The sequence below is a fragment of the Puma concolor genome, chromosome B1 (assembly GCF_028749965.1).
Source record: "Puma concolor isolate L17-30 chromosome B1, mPumCon1.1.hap2, whole genome shotgun sequence".
Taxonomy (NCBI): domain Eukaryota; kingdom Metazoa; phylum Chordata; class Mammalia; order Carnivora; family Felidae; genus Puma; species Puma concolor.
The window spans coordinates 161,502,279-161,522,954 of NC_141670.1; the positions used below are offsets into that span (position 1 = coordinate 161,502,279).

The 20,676-nt window shown below is 37.4% G+C and overlaps 1 protein-coding gene across 2 annotated transcripts in view; it reads right to left on the reverse strand.

The window, feature by feature from the left end:
• POLR2B (RNA polymerase II subunit B) overlaps nt 1-20,676 on the reverse strand; it is a 43,176-nt gene that overhangs the window by 19,256 nt on the left and 3,244 nt on the right. For both annotated transcript variants that reach the window (XM_086704970.1, XM_025921316.2), the window contains exons 3-15: nt 16,672-16,744; nt 14,430-14,580; nt 11,029-11,141; nt 10,693-10,912; nt 10,349-10,507; nt 8,495-8,659; nt 5,539-5,735; nt 5,242-5,361; nt 4,284-4,470; nt 3,492-3,635; nt 3,123-3,262; nt 2,909-3,020; nt 633-787 (exon numbers count right to left, since the gene is read on the reverse strand). In XM_086704970.1, coding sequence (XP_086561096.1) covers nt 633-787; nt 2,909-3,020; nt 3,123-3,262; nt 3,492-3,635; nt 4,284-4,470; nt 5,242-5,361; nt 5,539-5,735; nt 8,495-8,659; nt 10,349-10,507; nt 10,693-10,912; nt 11,029-11,141; nt 14,430-14,580; nt 16,672-16,744 — 1,936 coding nt within the window. The remainder of the gene's footprint in view (nt 1-632; nt 788-2,908; nt 3,021-3,122; nt 3,263-3,491; nt 3,636-4,283; nt 4,471-5,241; nt 5,362-5,538; nt 5,736-8,494; nt 8,660-10,348; nt 10,508-10,692; nt 10,913-11,028; nt 11,142-14,429; nt 14,581-16,671; nt 16,745-20,676) is intronic.

The window sequence follows — 20,676 nt, forward strand, 5'->3', positions numbered from 1 at the left end:
TCTAAAATACAAACAAACAAACAAAAAAATGGTATTCTTTTATCTACATGTACAGATACAGAAAGAGTTCCAAAATAGGTATATTACTGTTAATAGTGAAAAAAAGCAAGTTACTATAAACAACACACACAAAGTATGATCCTATATCACTATTAGTTTGTCTTGGTTTGTTCTAATACATGGGTGTATGGATATGGGTTACTTTTTAAGAGGAAAGTATGGATTAGGGGTTTTATCTATTTTTATTATATACATTGTTTGACTTTTTTTACAAAAAAATATACATTCAAATATTTTTAAAAATAAATTTTAAAGCAGATTCATCTTTTTATTAAATTTATTTGCTATCATATTATTCCTATTACATGCTATACAATTTCTATTATGTAAGTTATTTCTTATCAGACTTCAACATGTCACAAAGACTTTAATGCTTTAACAAAACGCTACAAGTTCTTTACTTGATAATAAAAATTAAGAAAAACAAACGTGACTGTACAAAGTGCCTTTTTGGGGCAACGAAATATTCTGGAATTAGTGGTGATAGTTGCACAATCAGGAATATACTAAAAACCACTGAACTATATGGCATACGAATTATATCTCAATTTTTTCCTCATGCATGTTCTTACCTGTAGTTGTTATATTCTCTCTCTTTCAATTGATCAATATGTCTCTTCTTTAGAAGTAGTTTTTGTTTTTCTACAATCAGAAGTGGCCTACAAATACGTCCTGCATCGGTATAGATCCGAATCTCCCGCTCTCGAATATCTCTGATCATAGAAACCTATATGTAAAAAGACAAAACAGTCTCATGAGCTTTTTCTCTGTATCATTAAGACTTAGCTAAAAATATAATAAAGTTCCTAGTAAATTTCTGGAGCAAACGATTATTAAATAAAATGGACAAATCTTTTTTTTTTTTTTTTTTTTTTTTTTAAATGGACAAATCTTGCAGCAGCTGGGTGGCTCAGTCGGTTAAGTATCCAACTCCTAATTTTGGCTCAAGTCACGATCTCATGGTTCCTGAGTTCCAGCCCCACATCGGGCTCTGCGCTGTCAGCACTAAGCCTGCTTGGGATCCTCTCTCCCCCTCTCTACTCCTCACCTGCTTGCATGCATGTGCATGCTCTCTCAAAATAAATAAACCTTTTAAAAAAATGGACAAATCTTAGTTTATCATTGTTCGATATACTAAAAACCTAAGTATAATTTAAAACTTTATAAAGAATAATTATTTAACCTTGGTAATTATAAAGCTGAATATCTGGCAATACTGTCATGCAAGATAAAGCAAAATGAAGAAAATATATGTGTGTCATCACAAACACTAGAGATAGCAATTTATTTTGTCCCTGATAATTACATAGACTTCACTCTGCAACCTTTCAGTAACCAGCCATTATCATTTTGCATCTATCATACTTTCTCGGAAACAAGCCCACCTTCTGACACTGACCTAATCAGACAAATGGCTTATAATTTACCTGTCCGATACAGCAGACATTAGCCACATGTCATTATTAAGCACTTGAAATATGGCCATTCTGAACTGAGAGACGCTGCAGTGTACAATGTGTATAAATTACATAGTGGATTTCAAAGAGTACCACATAAACAAAGCAGAAACAGACCCATAAACACAGAAAACAAACTAGTGGTTACCAGACAGGAAGGAGTTGGGAGGATGGGCAAAAAAGGGTAAAGGGGAGTAGTAGGAAGTACAAGCTTCCAGTTATAGAATGAACAGATAATAAGTGGTACAGTGCAGAGAACACAGTCAATAGCATTATAATAACATGTATTGCTATTATACATGACAGATGGTAGCTACATTTCTGGTGAGCACAGCATAATGTATAGAACTGTCAAATCAATATGTTATACACCTGAAACTAATGCAATACTGTACATCAACTACCCTTCAATAAAAAAAAGTACCACATAAAAATAAAGGATACAAAATTTCTCATAACTACTAATTAGATGTTGAAATTATAGTACTTTGGATACAACAGGTCAAATAAAATATATTATTAAAATTATTTTCATTTTCTAATTTTTTAACATGGCTACTACATCCATGGGTAGCTCACATGATATTTCTACTGGGCAGCACTAGAAAATATATTCCCAGAAAACATACTTTATTTTTTTTAATGTCTACTTATTTTTGAGAGACAGTGTGCAGTGGGGGAGGGACAGAAAGAGGGGGACAAAGGATCCAAGGCAGGCTCTATGCTGACAGCAGCATGTCCAATGTAGGGCTCGAACTCATGAACCATGAGACCATGACCTGGGCAGAAGTTGGATGCTTAACCGACTGAGCCACCCAGGAGCCCCTATTCCCAGAAATTATAAAAGATATTTTAGGCAGGGCACTTTCTGGCTCAGTCAGTAGAACATGCGACTCTCGATTTTGACTCAGGTCATGATCTCAAGCCTCTCATTGGGCTCCACACTGCTTAAGATTCTCTCACTCCCTGTCTCCGCCCCTCCCCACCTGCCCCTCTCCAAAAAACAAAAAGTGGGGGGAAATTCTCAATAAAGAACATAGTTATGCGGTACCTGGGTGGCTCAGTCAGTTAAGCATACGACTCTTGATTTCAGCTTGGGTCATGGTTTCACAGTCCGTGGGTTTGAGCCCCACGTCAGGCTCTGTGCTGACAGGGTGGGACCTGTTTGGGATTCTCTCTCCCTCTCTCTCTGCCCCTCCACCACTCACACTGTCTGTCTCTCTCTCTCTCTCAAAATAAACTTTAAAAAAGAATCACCTAGACTTCTGACAATGTACTCTATAATTCAAGAGAAAGCAGTTAAAGAAATGCCAATGTAAAGAAAATTGTCACTAGTCTTATGCCTTGTTTAGAAATCCTGTAGAATCATCTACTCTTAATTAAAGGCTCACTTCAGACACAATGATGTCCATCTGTCGCCGCAACTTCCTCAGGGTGTTCATAAGTTGTTCAGGATCTTTATGTATTCCAACCCAGCAGCCATTAACAAAAATCTTGGTTGCACTAAAATGTGAAACCAAAAGCATTTTGCAGTTAGTAACTCTATGCTAAGCAATAACCAAAGATTAACAATAGTTTCAAAGAAGAAATCATGTCTATACACACTCAGCAATAGCTGCAGGAGATATTTCTTCTAAATTTTCCATACTCCATTCTTCTAAAAATTCAAGAATTGGAGAAGGCTGAGATCCAACTGAAATATAAGCCATCAGGGCTAAATTCTTCACAAGTCCTACAGCATGGCCCTACGAATAAACAAAGTATTATTCATATGGATTTAACATACCTATCAAAATTCCTTTCCATAAACATTTTTCCTTCAATTTGATTTCAGGATTTACTCTAAGAACAAAATCATAAATAAAACATTAATTCTAAAACCGCACAACAAATTACTTACTTCTAAAAGTAATTATATACCCTACATAATTATCGGTAGACTTTTTGTCCTGAACGTAAATTCTAATGTATTACCTCTGGGGTCTCGGCAGGACACACCATTCCCCACAATGTATTATGCAATTGTCTTGGTTTTGCTAGCTTGCCATCTCTACCAATAGGAGAATTTAAACGACGCAGGTGAGAAAGAGTAGATGCAAATGTCAGGCGGTTTAACACCTAGAAAACAATATCAAATCTTTGTAGTTTGGGCATTTCTGTTAACTCATGCTACCGCATTTTTAGCAAATACTAGAATGAGGCAAAGTCACATTTTAACCTATAATCAACTGACTCTCGAACTCTCCCTATCCCTCCATTCTCCATCCCTTCCCTAGATAATATCATTCATCCCATAACTTAAGTGCCCCTCATAGCAGGGATGGCATATATGTGATATACAGTTCTAACATATCCACATAAATGTTTTATATATGATCACCTCCAACCACTAGGATATTAGTCCCACAAGAGTTACTGTCCCTAACCCCCCACTGTTCACAGGTCAACACGGTACTGTACTTTGTACTTTAGTTAACTTCTAATATGGAGCTTTTAAGATATAAAAATTTCACTAACATGGACCATCTTATGTCTTAGCAGGTACACTAACTTATTAACTACCTTGCTGCAAGCCAAAACTTTAATCTCTTAAGTAATGCTAACAGCTAATTTAAGGAAAATTTCATTTTCATAATTCAATATCCCCCAGTGCTTTTACATCTAAGAAAAAAAAAAAGTAAAATAATTTACATGTAATGAATGAAGGGATCTATTAGTCTCACAACATTTTCCTATCAAACCTGTAGTTACAGTCGATGTCCTTACCTGAGATACTCCAGCTCTGGCTTGATGAGCTTTCTTTTGGTCACCCCAGTTTCCAGTAGCTAACGAATATTTTAGGCCATCAGATATAATCCTTGTTTTAATTGCCAACTCCAAGTTAAAATCCTTTCCTCGATCAATAAACTTCTGTGCATAGATCCGCACCTCTTTAAGCAAATTCTTAAACATACTGCCAAATAAAATGGTATTTTAAATATGTAAAGGTCAACAACATGCATTCTCAATATGGACAATTTTGCCCACAGGGGGTGAAAAGTAGTTCGGGTAGGGGGAGGGAAGCGTTACTACTTTTTATGTAAAAAGCACTAATGTACTCACAGTACATAAACACACATGAGGTGAGCAACTAGGGAAAAATGTCAGAGACTCCTTAGTAGGGTGAAACAGTAGGCTGACAAATCACTATTCTACAACACACTAATAGAACATGAAGAAAGAAATAGTGCTAATATTATCTTTTTTATATTGTTTACAGATTTTGCTTTTAAAAATAACTTTTCTGAATATAAAAGTGTTATATGTTCATTACAGGAAGTATAGAAAATACAAAAACAGAGGAAGAATAAAATAAAAATCATATTACATCAATACTGTGAGACAACAGCTGCTAATATTTTGACAGATTTCCCTCCAGCTTTTGGGTTTTTATAAAACGCAAAAGCAGGACTAATGAAAATTCCAATATCATCAGTACTTAGCAAATGACTTATAAAGCTACCAGAGAAATAAAGAAAATGTATACAAGTAATAACCTGCCCTTACAAACCTGAAATTCACAGACACGAAGTAGAACAAAATCTGGGCAAGTGGCAAACAGAATGTAGCCAACTTCATATATACCCAATATAGATGCCAAGACAGTTTAGGACTTCCACTAGTGCAATGACAAATCTAAAGTGAAATCTCTCTATTTGTAACTGTTATCATTCTCATTCCTTACCCTCTGAATAAGAATGCAAGTAGTGGTCCAGCAAGATCCAATCTTTTGTTTCCATAGTGATCCCTGTCATCTAATTCTCTTCTACCCAAAGCTGCTAAAAGCAACCGATGAACCATGTACCTTTAAAAAAAAGAAGAAGTGAAAAAGAAAACATATGGTTTTTGGCTTTTTAAAAAATTTAAAAACACCATTCTGGCATTTTTTTAATGCTCTTTGAGCCACCTAGGCACCCCTTTGATATTTTTAACTTCAACAAAAACTATCTTGGCAAAAAACTTAAAACGGTATTTAACGTACCCCAAGAAATAAGCTTTTTTGGTCTCACAAAAATCACTGACACCGACATGAGGGAGCATTTCTTTTTGTAAGACTTCTTTTGCATATTTAATTCTTTTCTCTTTGGTGACACCAGGCTTTGCCCCTCTTGAGCCAATGAAATTCAGTGCAACATTCTGTTCTTGGATGACAAAAGCTTCATCGAGAGAAGGTTTCACCTATCAGACAATTCAAATAAGAGTCATTTTCACCTTAAGTCAACTATAACTTTACTTTGTAACATGTTAAATATCCCTATGTACTAACAGAATATGCAAATATTTTTTGAAAAACCAAGGAATCACAAAATCTTGTAAGTTGAATACACTTTTAAGATCTAGAGATCTCTTGACAAAATCTCATCAACACAGGCAACTCTACTTCCTTAAAAAATATAAATAATTCCATTATAAAGAGTACTGTGTTTTTGGTTTTTACATTTTAACAAATGGCAAAACAAAAATTCCTTCTAAACACCTTATACCAAATTAGAGAACTTTTAATAGTCAAAATTAAAATTTACTAAATTACAAATGCATAAAAGTGCCAGGCTATTTTCAGCCTTGGTTTAAGAGGTTATTAACCTATAAATAAAACCACTCAGTTTTTTTTTGTAAAGGAGAATATTTTATAAAGACCTACATTTCATACCTGCGATTAAGTAAACCGTGGCCTCTGAGCAGCCATGTAATGTTTGCTCATCTACAAAGTGGCTAGATAAAATAATCTCTAGGTTTCACTCTAGTTCTAACATTCTAAAATTCCAATTTTACACAATAATGAGCATGAGGAATGAAGGGTAACACTGAGTAACTCTGGCCACTGTAAATACCCTTTAATCCTATCACATATACTGAAATGCCTTTCCTGCCTTTGACTTCCTATGTCTATTTAACACTGATCCTCAAGTTTAAACATCCAAATTCCAATCATGGAACCAAAGATCAGAAAAAGGTAACATAAAGCAGTCAGCGTATGGTAAATGAAAGTGATCTTTTTAAATTGTCATTCTTGTTCTGAAATTGTTAAGGTTAATCTGGATTTGGGGTGCCTGGGTGGCTGAGTCGGTTAAGTGACCGACTTCAGCTGGGGTCATGATCTCACAGTTCCTGGGTTCGAGCCCCGAATCAGGCTCTGTGCTGACAGCTCGGAGCCTGGAGCCTGGAGCCTGCTTTGGATTCTGTCTGTCTGTCTGTCTCTCTCTCTCTCTCTCTCTGCCCCTCCCCCACTCATGCTCTGTCTCTCTTTCCTTCAAAAATAAACATTAAAAAAAAAAGGTTAATCTGGATTTGGAAAAGGAGTAACAATCATTTTCAGAATAAAGAATTAAAGCACTTTTGCACAGTAAATGCTAGACTCACAGACTGTAAAAATTGGCCTAAGCTTCAAAAGAGCTAAAGGAACAAAGAGTAATTTTCAAAAAAAAAAAAAAAAAAATATATATATATATATATATATATATATATATATATATATATATATATATATATATCAATCAGCTGTTTCACTTTACTAAGAAAATTCTAGTTTGAATACAGTCTGAATCACTTGGGATGCCTTTTGGATAAAATCACGTATTTTTCTTTTATACTTTATACTAATATGACTACTGATAAAAGCTTAAAGTAAAATCTAGCCAGAATCCATTTTTCTCATGAAACTGCATCGATGTTCTAAAAACTAATATGTACTCACTCCACCATCTCACTATGTGACCAACATTTATGTAGCCTCCATTTAACCTTTTTTCTCTATAGTCTTAAAGACTCCGGACAATTCAGGACAACTTTAAGTATATCAACTACTACTGAAACAAGAATCATCAATGAAAAACAATGACAAGGAAATGGTTCTTTATCTAGACTCAAAGAATCTTCCAACAAATTTAGTAACTTTACAGTAGAGGAACCTAAGACACCACTGTAGAGTTTATAAATAACAGGACAAAATTCCATCACAAAACTCCTGATGCAATGCCCTGGGAAGCACACAATATTACTTCTATTATTTTTCCTGCCAAAAAAGCATAAATTGAATCTAATCATGAGGAAATACCAGAAAAGCCCAAATGGAGGGAAATTCTACAAAACAACTGGCCTATCCTCCTCCCCAAAAATTTCAATATTATGGAACACTGAAGAAAAAGACAAGGAAAGATTTAAAGAGACTTAAAGACACTTAAAAATGACATGCAATGCACCATCCTGGGCTGGATTCTGAACCGGGGGGGGAAAAAAAAGTATTAAGGACATTATCAGGACAAGTGGCAAAAACCTGAATAAGATCTATGGCTTAACAGTACTGTACCTAAGTTAAAGGCTCTGATTTTGGTAAATGTATTATGAATATATACATTTGGTAAACGTATTATGAATAATGTCCTGGTTCTTAGGAAATACACACTGAAGTATTTCAGAGTAAAGGGAAATGATGCCCAAAACTTACTCTCAAATGGTCCAGAAAAAAAATGTGTTTATATAGATAGAGAATGCTAAAACAAATGTAGCAAAGGTCACAATGTAGCAAAGGTAAACCAGTGAATCTGGATGAAGAATATACAAGAGTTGTAATTTTTTATAAATCTGAAATTATTTCAAAATAAAAAGTTTTAAAAAAGAAGTTGTATCAACTATTCACTTTCCTTCTTTAAATTGCACCAAGCTGGTATGCTTTTTGATGTTCCTTACTATGGTTTCCTCTTGCTGCTGTCAGTGAACTTTTGGCTGCCTCTAGTTGGCTGCCTCTAGTTCTTATGACTATTTTACACAGAATTGTCAAGAAAGACAGGCTGAAGGCTTTTGCTAAATAGTAAATGGCATGGGATTTCTGACAGCTAAATTACTCTTCAGAGCAGCTTTCTACTGTTTTAAGATTAGCAACAGTCAGTAACTTCAAACCTCTTAGAAAACACTACAAAGACATTTTGCTTTCACATTACCATTTCCATCATCTCTGGATCTTCAAAATCATAAATAATATGCTCTAAAATATCTCTGTCAGACACAAAACCTAATGCTCTGAACACAATAATGATGGGAACTTCCTGCTTGATGTACGGTAGCGTTGCCACAATGCGCTGACCAATAGCACTCTTTTTTGCACCCTGAAAAAATAAAAATCATTAGAGTATCATACAAAGAGATCACAGCCATATAAAAACACCATGAGAACCACTCATATACATGTTCATTGTATATATTTCAAAAGACGCATACCTCTCATACTCTAAGGAACATCCCATGGATGCTCTCCAAAACCACTGGAACAGGTTTACTAATTTTATGAACAGGTTGATCATTTAGAACTGAAAAAACTGGGGCGCCTGGGTGGCGCAGTCGGTTAAGCGTCCGACTTCAGCCAGGTCACGATCTCGCGGTCCGTGAGTTCGAGCCCCGCGTCGGGCTCTGGGCTGATGGCTCGGAGCCTGGAGCCTGTTTCTGATTCTGTGTCTCCCTCTCTCTCTGCCCCTCCCCCGTTCATGCTCTGTCTCTCTCTGTCCCCAAAATAAATAAACGTTGAAAAAAAAAAAAAAAAAATTAGAACTGAAAAAACTTCCATCCTCTACTATCTGCCTGGCAAAATTCTCTCAGAATTACCCAATACTGTATTTGGAAATTACATCAGGATACAAAAGAATATGAACACTGATCCCACACCCTCTCCCCCCATAGAAAACAAAAACAGAAACAAACTAAAAAAAACACACAAAACTCTCTGAAAGAAAGATATGAGGGCTAAAGGGAAAAAAAAAAACAGAGACAAACATGGGGGAAAAACACAGCAGAGAATGAAAAATTCAGAGGTGATCTGTATCTCACTTGAATATTTCAAAGTTAACAAATAGCTTCTTTCACACAAGTTTCTTTTTTCCAATTTCTCTTTAATTCTACACACATACAAAAAATTACTAACCTACAATGACATACCATCAACTGACCTCTCCATTTTATATTTTTTTCTTCAATATTAAGCTCTCTCTTCTCTTGGCCTCATAACCCTACATTATCATGGTCCTTCTAATAACAATTTCTGTCATCTCTCTCCTCCTACTTTAGGCCTCCTTCCTTAACTCCCATCTTATGGCTGTTCAGTAACAATTCACAAACGATTTCCAGGAGCACCTGGGTGGCTCAGTCAGTTAAGCATCCGACTCTTGGTTTTGGCTCAGGTCATGGTCTCTCGGTTCATGGATTTGAGTCAAGAATTGGGCTCACTGCTGACAGCACGGAGCCCACTGGGATTCTTGCTCTCCCTCTCTCTCTCTGCCCCTCCCCCTTCCCTCCCTGCCTCCCTCTCTCTCAATAAACTTTAAAATAAATGATATGCAAATCTTCATCTTGCCCTTTTTCCTGTACCCTCAGCCCTCATATCTCCAAATGCCATTTGGTTCTACTTACATATCCGTGAGATGATAAATGTTGCTATTGGAGGAATTTGCCACACAGCAATAAGTAAATAATACAATACCTACCACATAACACTGACAATATAGTCCAGAAAAGCTCTAAGAATGCAGCCTGATAAACCATAAGTCTAAACAGGGGGTGCCTGGGTTGCTCAGTTGGTTAAGCATCCGACTCTTGATCTCGACTCAGGTCATGATCTCACAGTTCATGAGATCAAGTCCTGTATCAGGCTCTGTGCTGACAGCATGGAAGCTGCTTGGTATTCTCCCCCCATCCCCCCGCCCCTCTTCTCTTCATGCTCTCTCTCAAAATAAACAAACTTAAAAAAAATTATAAGACAAGACAAAAAGAAGTAAACCCAAACAATATCATATTCCAGTCCATACCTGTCCTCCTCTCGCCAGCATGCTAACCCAAATAGTACTGGTGGGTCGGGAAGAATTCTCCAGACATGATCTACACTCTCCTGTGTAGGCATATTTAGAATCCTTTTTGGCAAACACATAGACTGTGTTTGTTGCCATTTTTTCTTGAGCAATCAGAACCTTTGTGGACAATAAAAAAGTTACACCATAAAACCCACAGGTCCTTGAAGTAGAAAGAAGAATAAAAAATCTGCATCTTAAACTTCCAGGTTATTCTGTATACAAGCTTACTTTTTAATTTCAACTTTCATAATTTAAATCTTTATTATGATTTTATAATTTTCTTTAAATAATGCTTACTATACCTTTTCTGACCCATTAATAATGAAATATCCACCTGGATCCAAGGGGCATTCATTTAACTCACAAAGATCACGATCTGTTAAACCATTCAACAGGCAGTAAGTTGAACGCAACATAATTGGAATTTTTCCTATAAAAGTTTTCTGATGCTGAGTTTGAAGTTGTTCTTCACCTTCTTTAATGACAGTTTTGGTTATGTCAACATAAAGAGGAGCAGAATACCTTTAAAAACAAAAGTAGATCACAAGTAACAGTAAGATGTTTACTAAATCTCTCAACTGGTTAAATTTACATTTTCTGAATGGTATTTCAATATCAGCTACTGGAAAAATTCTTACGTGAGATTTCTTAATCTGGCCTCGTTTGGCATCATTGGTGAAGGAGCACCATCTCTTTCCCAATGGGTAGGCTTGGAGAGGTAAATTTGTTCAAACTTCAGCAAATATCTTGGCTAAAATGAAACCAAAAAACATGAAGAAGGGTAATTTTTGTCCATTAAAGTTTTAATGATTCCAATTTAATCAACACTAACATTTTGAGTAGAAACAGCTCTAGGAACTGCTAAAATTAACCCACTTTACTGATATGAGGACTCTCCAAAGCCAACATCCACATTCCATAGATGTCAAGTTTTATACTTAATTGCTTTCTTAAGGCAAAAGACAAAGCGACTTAAAATATCCCAAGTAAATAAAGACTATGCACATATCTCGTGTGCTCTGTGTTTACATCAAACAGTTGAAGGATTTGTGTTAATGATCTATGTAGTTTCATGTGCACTCTCCTTGGTTAAGGTCAGAAGTACAAAGTTACCAAAAAACAAAAAGATATTCAGACAATTAGGACCATGCTAATCTAATCGACAGAACACACACACACACACACACACACACACACACACACACACAAGCCTAACTTCAATTAAATATACAAAAAATTCTAATTATTCTTTATTTATTTTGAGAGAGCATGAGCAGGGGAGAGGCAGAGAAACAGGGAGAGAGAGAATCCCAAGCAGGCTCCGCAATGTTGGAGCAGAGCCCAAGGCAGAGCTCAAACCCACAAACCATGAGCTCGTGACCTGAGAAAAAATCAAGAGTTGGATGCTTAACCAACTGAGCCATCCAGGTGTCCCCCTACTTACTCTATAAAAAGGACTGACAACTTCCAGGCACCTCGGTGGCTTAGTTGGTTAAGGGTCTGACTTCAGCTCAAGTCATGATTTCATGGTTCATGAGTTCGAGCCCTACATCAGGCTCTACGCTGACAGTGTGCAGCCTGCTTCACATTCTCTCTTCCTCTCTCTCTGCCCCTCCCCTGCTCACACACACTCTCTCTCTCTCAAAAATAAATAAGCAAATATTTTTTTTAAAAAAGCGGGGGGGGGGGGGGACTGAGAACTTCCAACCCTGTGGAAAAAAAAAAACTTTCCAATTAATATCTATTTGCTCCCCCAATAAAACAAGATCCATAAGAACTTTCCAGAGATACACCAATAGTGTGGATTTCTCTCCAAACCAAATCTCAGAAAGGTAGACAGTGGGACTAAGCAGACCATTAACGGTAAATTATTAACACCCAAGATTCCCAAACTAGAGTAAAGGGCAAAGAGAACTGGTGGTGATCATGAACCAGAGAGAACCCTCCCCTCTGCTCCTTATTTCTACCATTATCCTAATCTAGAACATTATTATCTTAAACCTATGCTATTTAAAGATTTCTACCTGTCTTCAGCCTCTTCCCACTACCACTAAACACCATTTCCAAAGTAACCCTTCTAAAATAATGCTTTATGCAAATACTGTGACAATCTTTCAATAATTTCCAATGACATCCAAAGCCTGACAATCTCGTTCTATTTTATCTTCTACTAACACCTATCAAAAACAGATCAAGCCACTAAAACAAAATAGATCAAGCCAAAAATCATATACTGACTGCTGTGGTCATTCTATCCCAAAGCCAAATAACACCAAGTTTATTTTCTTGCTGAAGCCCCTAAGTATCTTTTTTCTCTACTGAGACAAGTCCTACCCTGCCGTCACAGTCAGCTTAATTTCAGCTTAATTTCAACTTAATTTCCACTGAGTTCTGATACCCTTCAGAAATCTCCTCCTCCAGGGGTACCTAGGTGATGCAGTTGGTTAAACAGCTGACTTCAGCTCAGGTTATGATCTCACCGTCTGTGAGTTCGAGCCCCACATTGGGCTCTGTGCTGACAGCTCAGAGCCTGGAGCCTACTTCAGATTCTGTGTCTCCCTCTCTCTCTGCTTCTCCCCTGCTTGTGCTCTATCTCTCTCTGTCTCTCAAAAATAAATAAATGTTAAAAAAAAAAAAAAGAAATCTCTTCCTCCAATAGAGCTCAATGGTACTGGCACTCTGAATCTGTTATGTTTATTGTTATCTCTCGTTTTGCAAATGCCAAGAAGAGAAAATGCCGTAAGTATTAAAAAAAAAAAAAAGTATACCCATTTTTCCAGTACAGTGCCAAAAGAGTCAATTATTTTTGTTCTTAACAGCAAGTCTATGCAGTGTCTCCAGTTAGAATGAGAAGAACAGATCAACCCTCAGAAGCTTAACTACAGAGGGGTTCCTGGGTGGCTCAGTCAGTTGAACGTGTGACTTCAACACAGGTCATGATCTCACAGTCCGTGAGTTCAAGCCCTGCATCAGGCTCTGTTCAGACAGCTCAGAGACTGAATCCTGTTTCAGATCCTGTGTCTCCCTCTCTCTGTGCCCCTCTCCTGCTAGTGCTTTGTCTCACTCTCTCAAAAATAAAATAAAAAACATAAAAAAAAAAAAAAAGAAGCTTAGTTAGCTACAGAAAAGAAAGACTGAACTGGTTAGATATAAAAGAAGGACTGAACTGGGGCTCTCCCTCACTTTGTTTTTCAGTTTCCCCATTGCTCTCAAAGCCCACAATGCTACCTCTCTTCTCAAAAACTAGGGACAGCCATTATTTTGGACTACATACTTCTTCACAATCACTCATGTAAAACCAGATTATAAAATCAGACTCTTCCTATGATTTTAACAATGCTAAAAACACACATATGTGTAAACAAAGACTCTAGGAAACTTAGAAAAACTAAAACAGCTGGTATGTTTGGGTCATTTCCCTTTATAATCTCTTATATAATTATAATAATGTGTTTCTTACAAAAAAAATAAAGAGGGGTGCCAGGTGGCACAGCTGATTAAGCGTCTGCCTCTTGATTTTGGCTCAGGCCATGATCTCATGGTTCCTGAAATCGAGAACTGAGTCAGGCTCAGCGCTGACAGCCGGGAGCATGCTTGGAATTCTCTCTACCCCTCTCTCTCTCTGCCCCTCCCCCACTCGTGTGCTCTCACGCTCTCTCAAAATAAATACACTTTAAAAAATAATAATAAAAAGGGGAAAAGTCCTTCAAATACATTTTATGATTCCTTACTGTAAAAGAAAAAAGGGGGGCTTAACTATTTGTGGCTTGTTTCTCTTAGTAATTCATTATATTTCTAAGTTCCCTCTCCCCAGTTATTAAATCTCTACTATCTGAATAAAGGTTAGTTTTGGACTACTTGCAAAATGCATCTCTCCATTAGGAAGAATAAATCAAGAGCTTCTTAAAAATGCTGTAAGCACCCTGCTAAAAACACCTACCATTTTTTTTAAACCTTTAGGCCAGCTGACAGAAGGACTGAAATTTCAAATCAATACTTTTCTTTTACATATGTTACTTTATTAGAATAACCATCTTACCGGTTCTTCAACTTCTCCACTAGCATGCTGAGCTTCAGCTTGTAGGTCTATAGGTGGGGCGTCTTCCACAATTCTTTGAACAGACATCTGAATAAACTCATCAAAAGAATCCAGCTGCTGTCTGACCAAGCCTTTCTCATCAAAATAGGAACTGGGAAAATATTTGGGTTTAAAACCAGTTATAATTCAGTGACGTTTTCTAGCATACTTCCTCATTTTCATTATAATTAAATCCAACAAATAATCATTAAATACCAACCACCTTATGTCCATCATTATACCAGATACTATGAGGTATCCAAAAAAGGGATGAGACTAGGAACACTTTCTTTGTAGAACTTATTAAGTTTAGGAAAACAAGACTTATGGGTAAAATAATTAAACCATAATATAAGAACTATAAGGAGACCCTAATTATAAATGTCTTTAAAGGGCACCTGGGTGACTTAATATTAAGTGTCTGACCCTTGATTTCAACCCAGGTCATGATCTCACAGTTGTGAGATCAAGCCCTATGTCCAGCTCCACACTGGACATGCAGCCTGCTTAAGATTCTCTCCCTCTCCCTGTGCACACTCACAGAGTAACTACCTAGTTATTTTTTCTTAGCAAGATGCCTCTTGGTGTTTTAATACTCAAATATCACAGAAGATACCAATATCTCAGTACAAAGTTTTTATAGCCATGTTTAATTGTAAAAATATACACTTATATCCCCAAATCTCAATACATTTTTAACAAAACAAGGTTCAGGGCACCTGGGTGGTTCAGTTGGTTAAGCATCTGACTTTGGCTCAGGTCATGATCTCACAGTTCATGAGTTCAAGCCCCACATCAGACTCTATGCTGACAGCTCAGAGTCTGGAGCCTGCTTCAGATTCTGTGCCTCCCTCTCTCTCTGCCCCTCCTCCACTCACATCCTGACTCTGTCTCTCTCTCTCTCAAAAATAAGTATTAAAAGAAAAAAAAAAGTTACTTTTCTTGGGGTGCCTGGGTGGCTCGGTTGGTTAAGCATCTGACTTCAGCTCAGGTCATGTTGTGAGTTGGAGCCCTGCATCAGGCTTTCTGCTATCAGCAAAGAGGCTACTTCAGATCCTCTGATTCATTCTCTCTCTCCTGTCTCTCTCTCTCTCCAAAATAAATAAACACTAGGGGCATCTGGGTAGCTCAGTCTGTTAAATGTCTGACTCTTGGTTTTGGCTCAGGTCATGATCTCATGGTTCATAGTTCAAAGCCCCATATTGGCTCTGCACTGGCAGTGCAGAGCCTGCTTGGGATTCTCTCCCTCTCTTTCTGCCTCTCGCTCACTCTCTTTCAAAATAAATAAACTTCAATAAATAAACAAAAGAATAAACATTAAAAAATGAAAAGTTACTTTTCTTACCTATTGTTAAGGCTTCCGAGTTTTATTACATCTTAATTGCATTTAGAATTCGATGGAAATTTGGGTTAAAATACAACCTAACATAACTCTTTATCCATTTAAAATAATAAGACAACTAAGGAATCAAATTAACACCAGAAATGGAAAAAATAGGCATCTCATGCCTCCTGATGGACTGCAAAGAGAACATCACTGCTGCCAAATGTCATCATCTGAATCTAATTATAAGGAAACATCAGACAAACCCAAACTGAGGGGCATTCTAAAAAGTAACTGGCATTCCAAAATGCCAAAGTTAAAAAAAAAAAAAAAAAAGAGAGAGAGAGAGAAAGGCTTATGGACAGTTCTAAATTATAAGAGACAAAAAAACAAGTCATGAAAGCTAAACATAATATGTAATCCTAGGTTGGATCCAGGATCAGAAAAAAATTTATTTTGCTATAAACAACATTAGTGAGACAACCAGCAAAATTTGGATAAGATTTGTAGATTAAATTATTGTATTAGTATCAATTTCCTGATTTTGAGAACTTATAAGCATGTAAAAGAATATGTTTAGGTCTGCAACAGACTCTCAAATGTCGCAGGGAAAAAATATGTAGTGAGAGGGAAAAAAACACAAAGCAACTGTATAAAGTTAACATCTAGGGAATCTAAGCGAAATGTATACGTAAATTCTTCATGTAACTTTTTAAGTCTTAAAATACTTTAAAGGTTCAAGTTAAATACATAAATAGAGAAACCAGCTCTCATGGAGCATATACATATAAAACATCTAATTTTCAAGAACAGAATAAGCAGGAAATCCTTTTATAGTTTATTGTGCCTCTTAAGGCTTAGTTTAGTCTAAAAAGTTACCTGATTACAATCCAGCATGCTTCTTGCCACAAGTCTGGGGTGATTTCATCATCATCCTCATCATATTGCATATCTGCAAAAACCAAAAATATTGTATTCATGTGCATATCTCACTCCTATGGTTTGAAGTAGCAGAAACACATTTACTCTCTGCTAAATAAAAAACAATCCTTTTACCCTTCTTCAAAAATCTCAATTAATCGAGTTATTACTAACGTATAATATACATAGGTATACATCTACGTATACAAAGGTCTATGTCACATAGGTATTCTCCCAATATACAGAGGCTACAATTACAAAGGTTCAGTGTAAGTTGTGTGAATTTGTTTAATATTCCATCTTCTCCAGAAAGTCCATGTAATTCTCATGAATAGCTAACTGTAATAATAACTAGGAGCAAGCATGTAGTCCTCTAGTCAATAAGCTCCTCAGAGGGGCACCTGGGTGACCCAGTCGGTTAAGGCGTCTGACTCTTGATTTCCACTCAGGGCATGATCTCGTGGTCCTGAGATCATTCCGCAAGTTGGGCTCAGTGCTAACAGCACAGAGCCTGCTTGGGATTCTCCTTCCCTCTCTCTCTGCCCACCCCCCACCCCTGCTCACATGCACTTGGGTACTCTCTCAAAATAAATAAACATTAAAAAAAAATAAGCTCCTCAGAGACTGGAGGGACAGATTAGGGTAGGGGAGTAAAGCCAGAGAAGTGTTCCAATAGCTGGGCAATACCTTAAGGTACAATGGTCTATTACAACAGCATTTCATACATGTAAAGGTGTGACAGACTGTATTTTCTGAAGATGGCCACAACTGTATCTTCCATTTCACATGCTCTTTTATAATGTCACCTTGATATGCCTATCATCAAGATACAGGGTCTATGTTTCCTCCCCTTAAATCTGAGGGGTTTTTGACAGTGCCAAAACTAAGATAATGCAACTAAAACCACACTACATGACTTTAAAAGCTATGTAAGAAAAGGCAACACAGCTCTACCCTGTTTGCTGAAACACATGCTTCTGGAGCTTTGAGTGTCCGTTAATTAAGCTCTACTACTCTAAGGCTTGTTTAATGTGAGGAAGCCCAAACCATACGGAGAGAACACTTATAGATGGTTCGGTCAGCAATCCTGGTCCTTGAGTCCTTCTAGAAACGTGAATAAACACTCTAGATCATACAGCCCACAAATGTCAACACTCAGCCTTTAAGTCTTTCACTGAACCACTGACATCATGGAGCAAACACGTCATTCCTACTATGCTCTGTCCAAATTCCTGACCCACTGAATCCATGAACACACTAAATTAGTTTTCAAGCAGCCAAATTTTAGGTTATGCAGCAATAGTAATATGAACAATAGGACATTTGAAAAATCAGAGTGCACTGGTCCTCTGATATTAGGCTCATCTTCTTATGTAAGAAGGTAAATGGGGGTGCCTGGATGGCTCAGTCAGTTGAGCGTCCAACTTCAGCTCAGGTCATGATCCTGCAGTTTGAGTTCGAGGCCTGTGTCAGGTTCTGTGCTGACAGCTCAGAGCCTGGAGCCTGCTTTGGATGGATTCTGTGTGTGTCTTTCTCTCTGCCCCTCCCCAACTCACACTCTGTCTCTCTCTCCTTCAAAAACAAATAAAACATTAAAAAAATTTTTTAATTAGTATGAGAGGGACGCCTGGGTGGCTCAGTCTGGTTAAGTGTGACTCTTGATTTCAGTTCAGGTCATGATCTCATGGTACTCAGATCAAGCCCCCCCACCCCCCATCCTCACTGGGCATAGAGCCTGCTTAGGCTCTTTCTCACTCTCCCTCCCTCTGCCCCTCCACCACCCACTCTCAAAAAAAAAAAAAAAAAGTGCTGTATTTTTATATTCTGACTTTTATGCAGTCTGCAAAACTTAAGAATTTTCTATTTTAAAATTAACACACATGGGGCACCTGGTTGGCTCAGTTGGTTCAGTGTCTGATTTCAGCTCAGGTCATGATCTCACAGTCCATGAGTTCAAGCCCTGCATCAGGCTCTGTGCTGACAGCTCAGAGCCTGGAGCCTGCTTCGGATTCTGTGTATCCTTCTCTCTCTGCCCCTCCCCTGCTCATGCTCTCTGTCTCAAAAATAAATACATTAAAAAAATTTTTAATTAAAAAATAAAATAAAATTAACACATATATTCAAAATAAATTATGTAATGACTGCTTCTTCAATGGACTGGACTGACCCCTATACATGGTGGGAGGGGTAAGACAAAGGTATCTAAAATAGTTCAGAGATACCCAGCTTTGATGAAAGATTAGAGGCTAACATCACAGCCACAGAGAAGCAAATAAAAAGGTGGGAAAGGGGGAGAAATAAGGAGGTCAGCTTTAGGTATACTTGTAGATCATTTATCCCTTTAAATACTTGTAGCAAACAACTGGATATAAATATAAAGCTCAAATAAGAGTTCTAAATTACAAACAGGTGATAATTATTAAGTGATAATAATTAATAAGGTGATAATTGTATTAATATTACAAATAGGTGATAATTATTCCGGTAGAATATGGAAAGCTTATGTAGAGAAGACTGAAGGGGGGAAATTAAGGAATACCCCTATTAGAGTCATGTGAAAAGAAATGAATCCATGAATGAGACTCATTTACTCATTCACCTGCTCATCAAATATTTACTGAATGTATTTACTGTATCCCAGAGATATAGTAAATCTTCAGCTGTATCCTCAGATTATCACCTACTGTGGGGGATACAAACAAGATGAACTCAATTAACAGGAAGAACAAAGTGATATGGACAGTCCTAACCAAGACCTAAGGAGGTTAGGGTAGACTTCCCAAAAGCTGAGCTGAGCAGCAATCTCACATAAGAACAAACAGGAGTAAACCAGGCAAAAGCAAAGGGGTGAGACAGGAGGGGTAGAGATAGTAATATTTCAAACAGAAAAAAATTTTCGTGAAAGACTCCAAAATGAAAGATATTCAAGGAATGAAAGAAGGCCAATGTAGCTGAAGGATGGAGTGTGAAGTTGGAGTGGTAAAAGAGACTGTTTTTTACCAATAGAACCATTCTAAGATTTTAACAAAGGTGTGGCTAGATCAGATTTCAATTCTGAAAGATCACTATGGCCACAGTATGGAGAGTGAATTGGAAAGGCAAGAAAACTGGAGCACCAAAACCATTTGAGAATCTGGAGAAGTAATCTAGGCAAGAGATGGTGGTGGCCTGAACTAGAAATTGTGGCAGAGTGAACAGAGAAATGGCCAGATTTGACATATTTAAGAGGCAGAACTCTCAGGGCTTGGTGGCTCATTAGATAATAGGGACAGAAGAGAGGAATCCAGAATGATGCCCAGGCTTCTGGCTTCAACAACAGAAGAGGGTAATACCACTCATGGAGATGGAGAACACAGGACAAAGCAGATTAGGAAGACAGATAAAGAAAATAGATGTTTGGGCAGTGACAAATTTGAGGAGCCTGGGGCACATCCAAGTGAATTTGTCCACTGGCATTAGATATCCAAAACATATGGACTGGAAATATAAATTCAAAGTCATCCACAAATAAATGGTAACTGAAGCCATGGAAAATAGATGAAATCCTCCAGAGAGAATATGAATAGTATAAGAGAATGAGAAGGAAAGTCAGATAGGTAGGAAGAATTGAGAGTTATGTGGCAGAAGGAAGGAGTGAGTTTCCAGGAGGATGTCAACAATGTTAAATACCACAACAGAGTTTAAGGTTTAAAATGTTTTTATTTGTATTTTTTTTTTTTAACGTTTATTTATTTTTGAGACAGAGAGAGACGGGGCAGAGAGAGAGGGAGACACAGAATCTGAAACGGGCTCCAGGCTCTGAGCTGTCAGCACAGAGCCCGACGCGGGGCTCGAACTCACCAACCGCGAGATCATGACCTGAGCCCAAGTCGGACGCTTAACCGACTGAGCCACCCAGGCGCCCCCTTTATTTTTATTTTTGAGAGAGACAGAAATCCTAGGCAGGCTTCACGCTCAGCATAG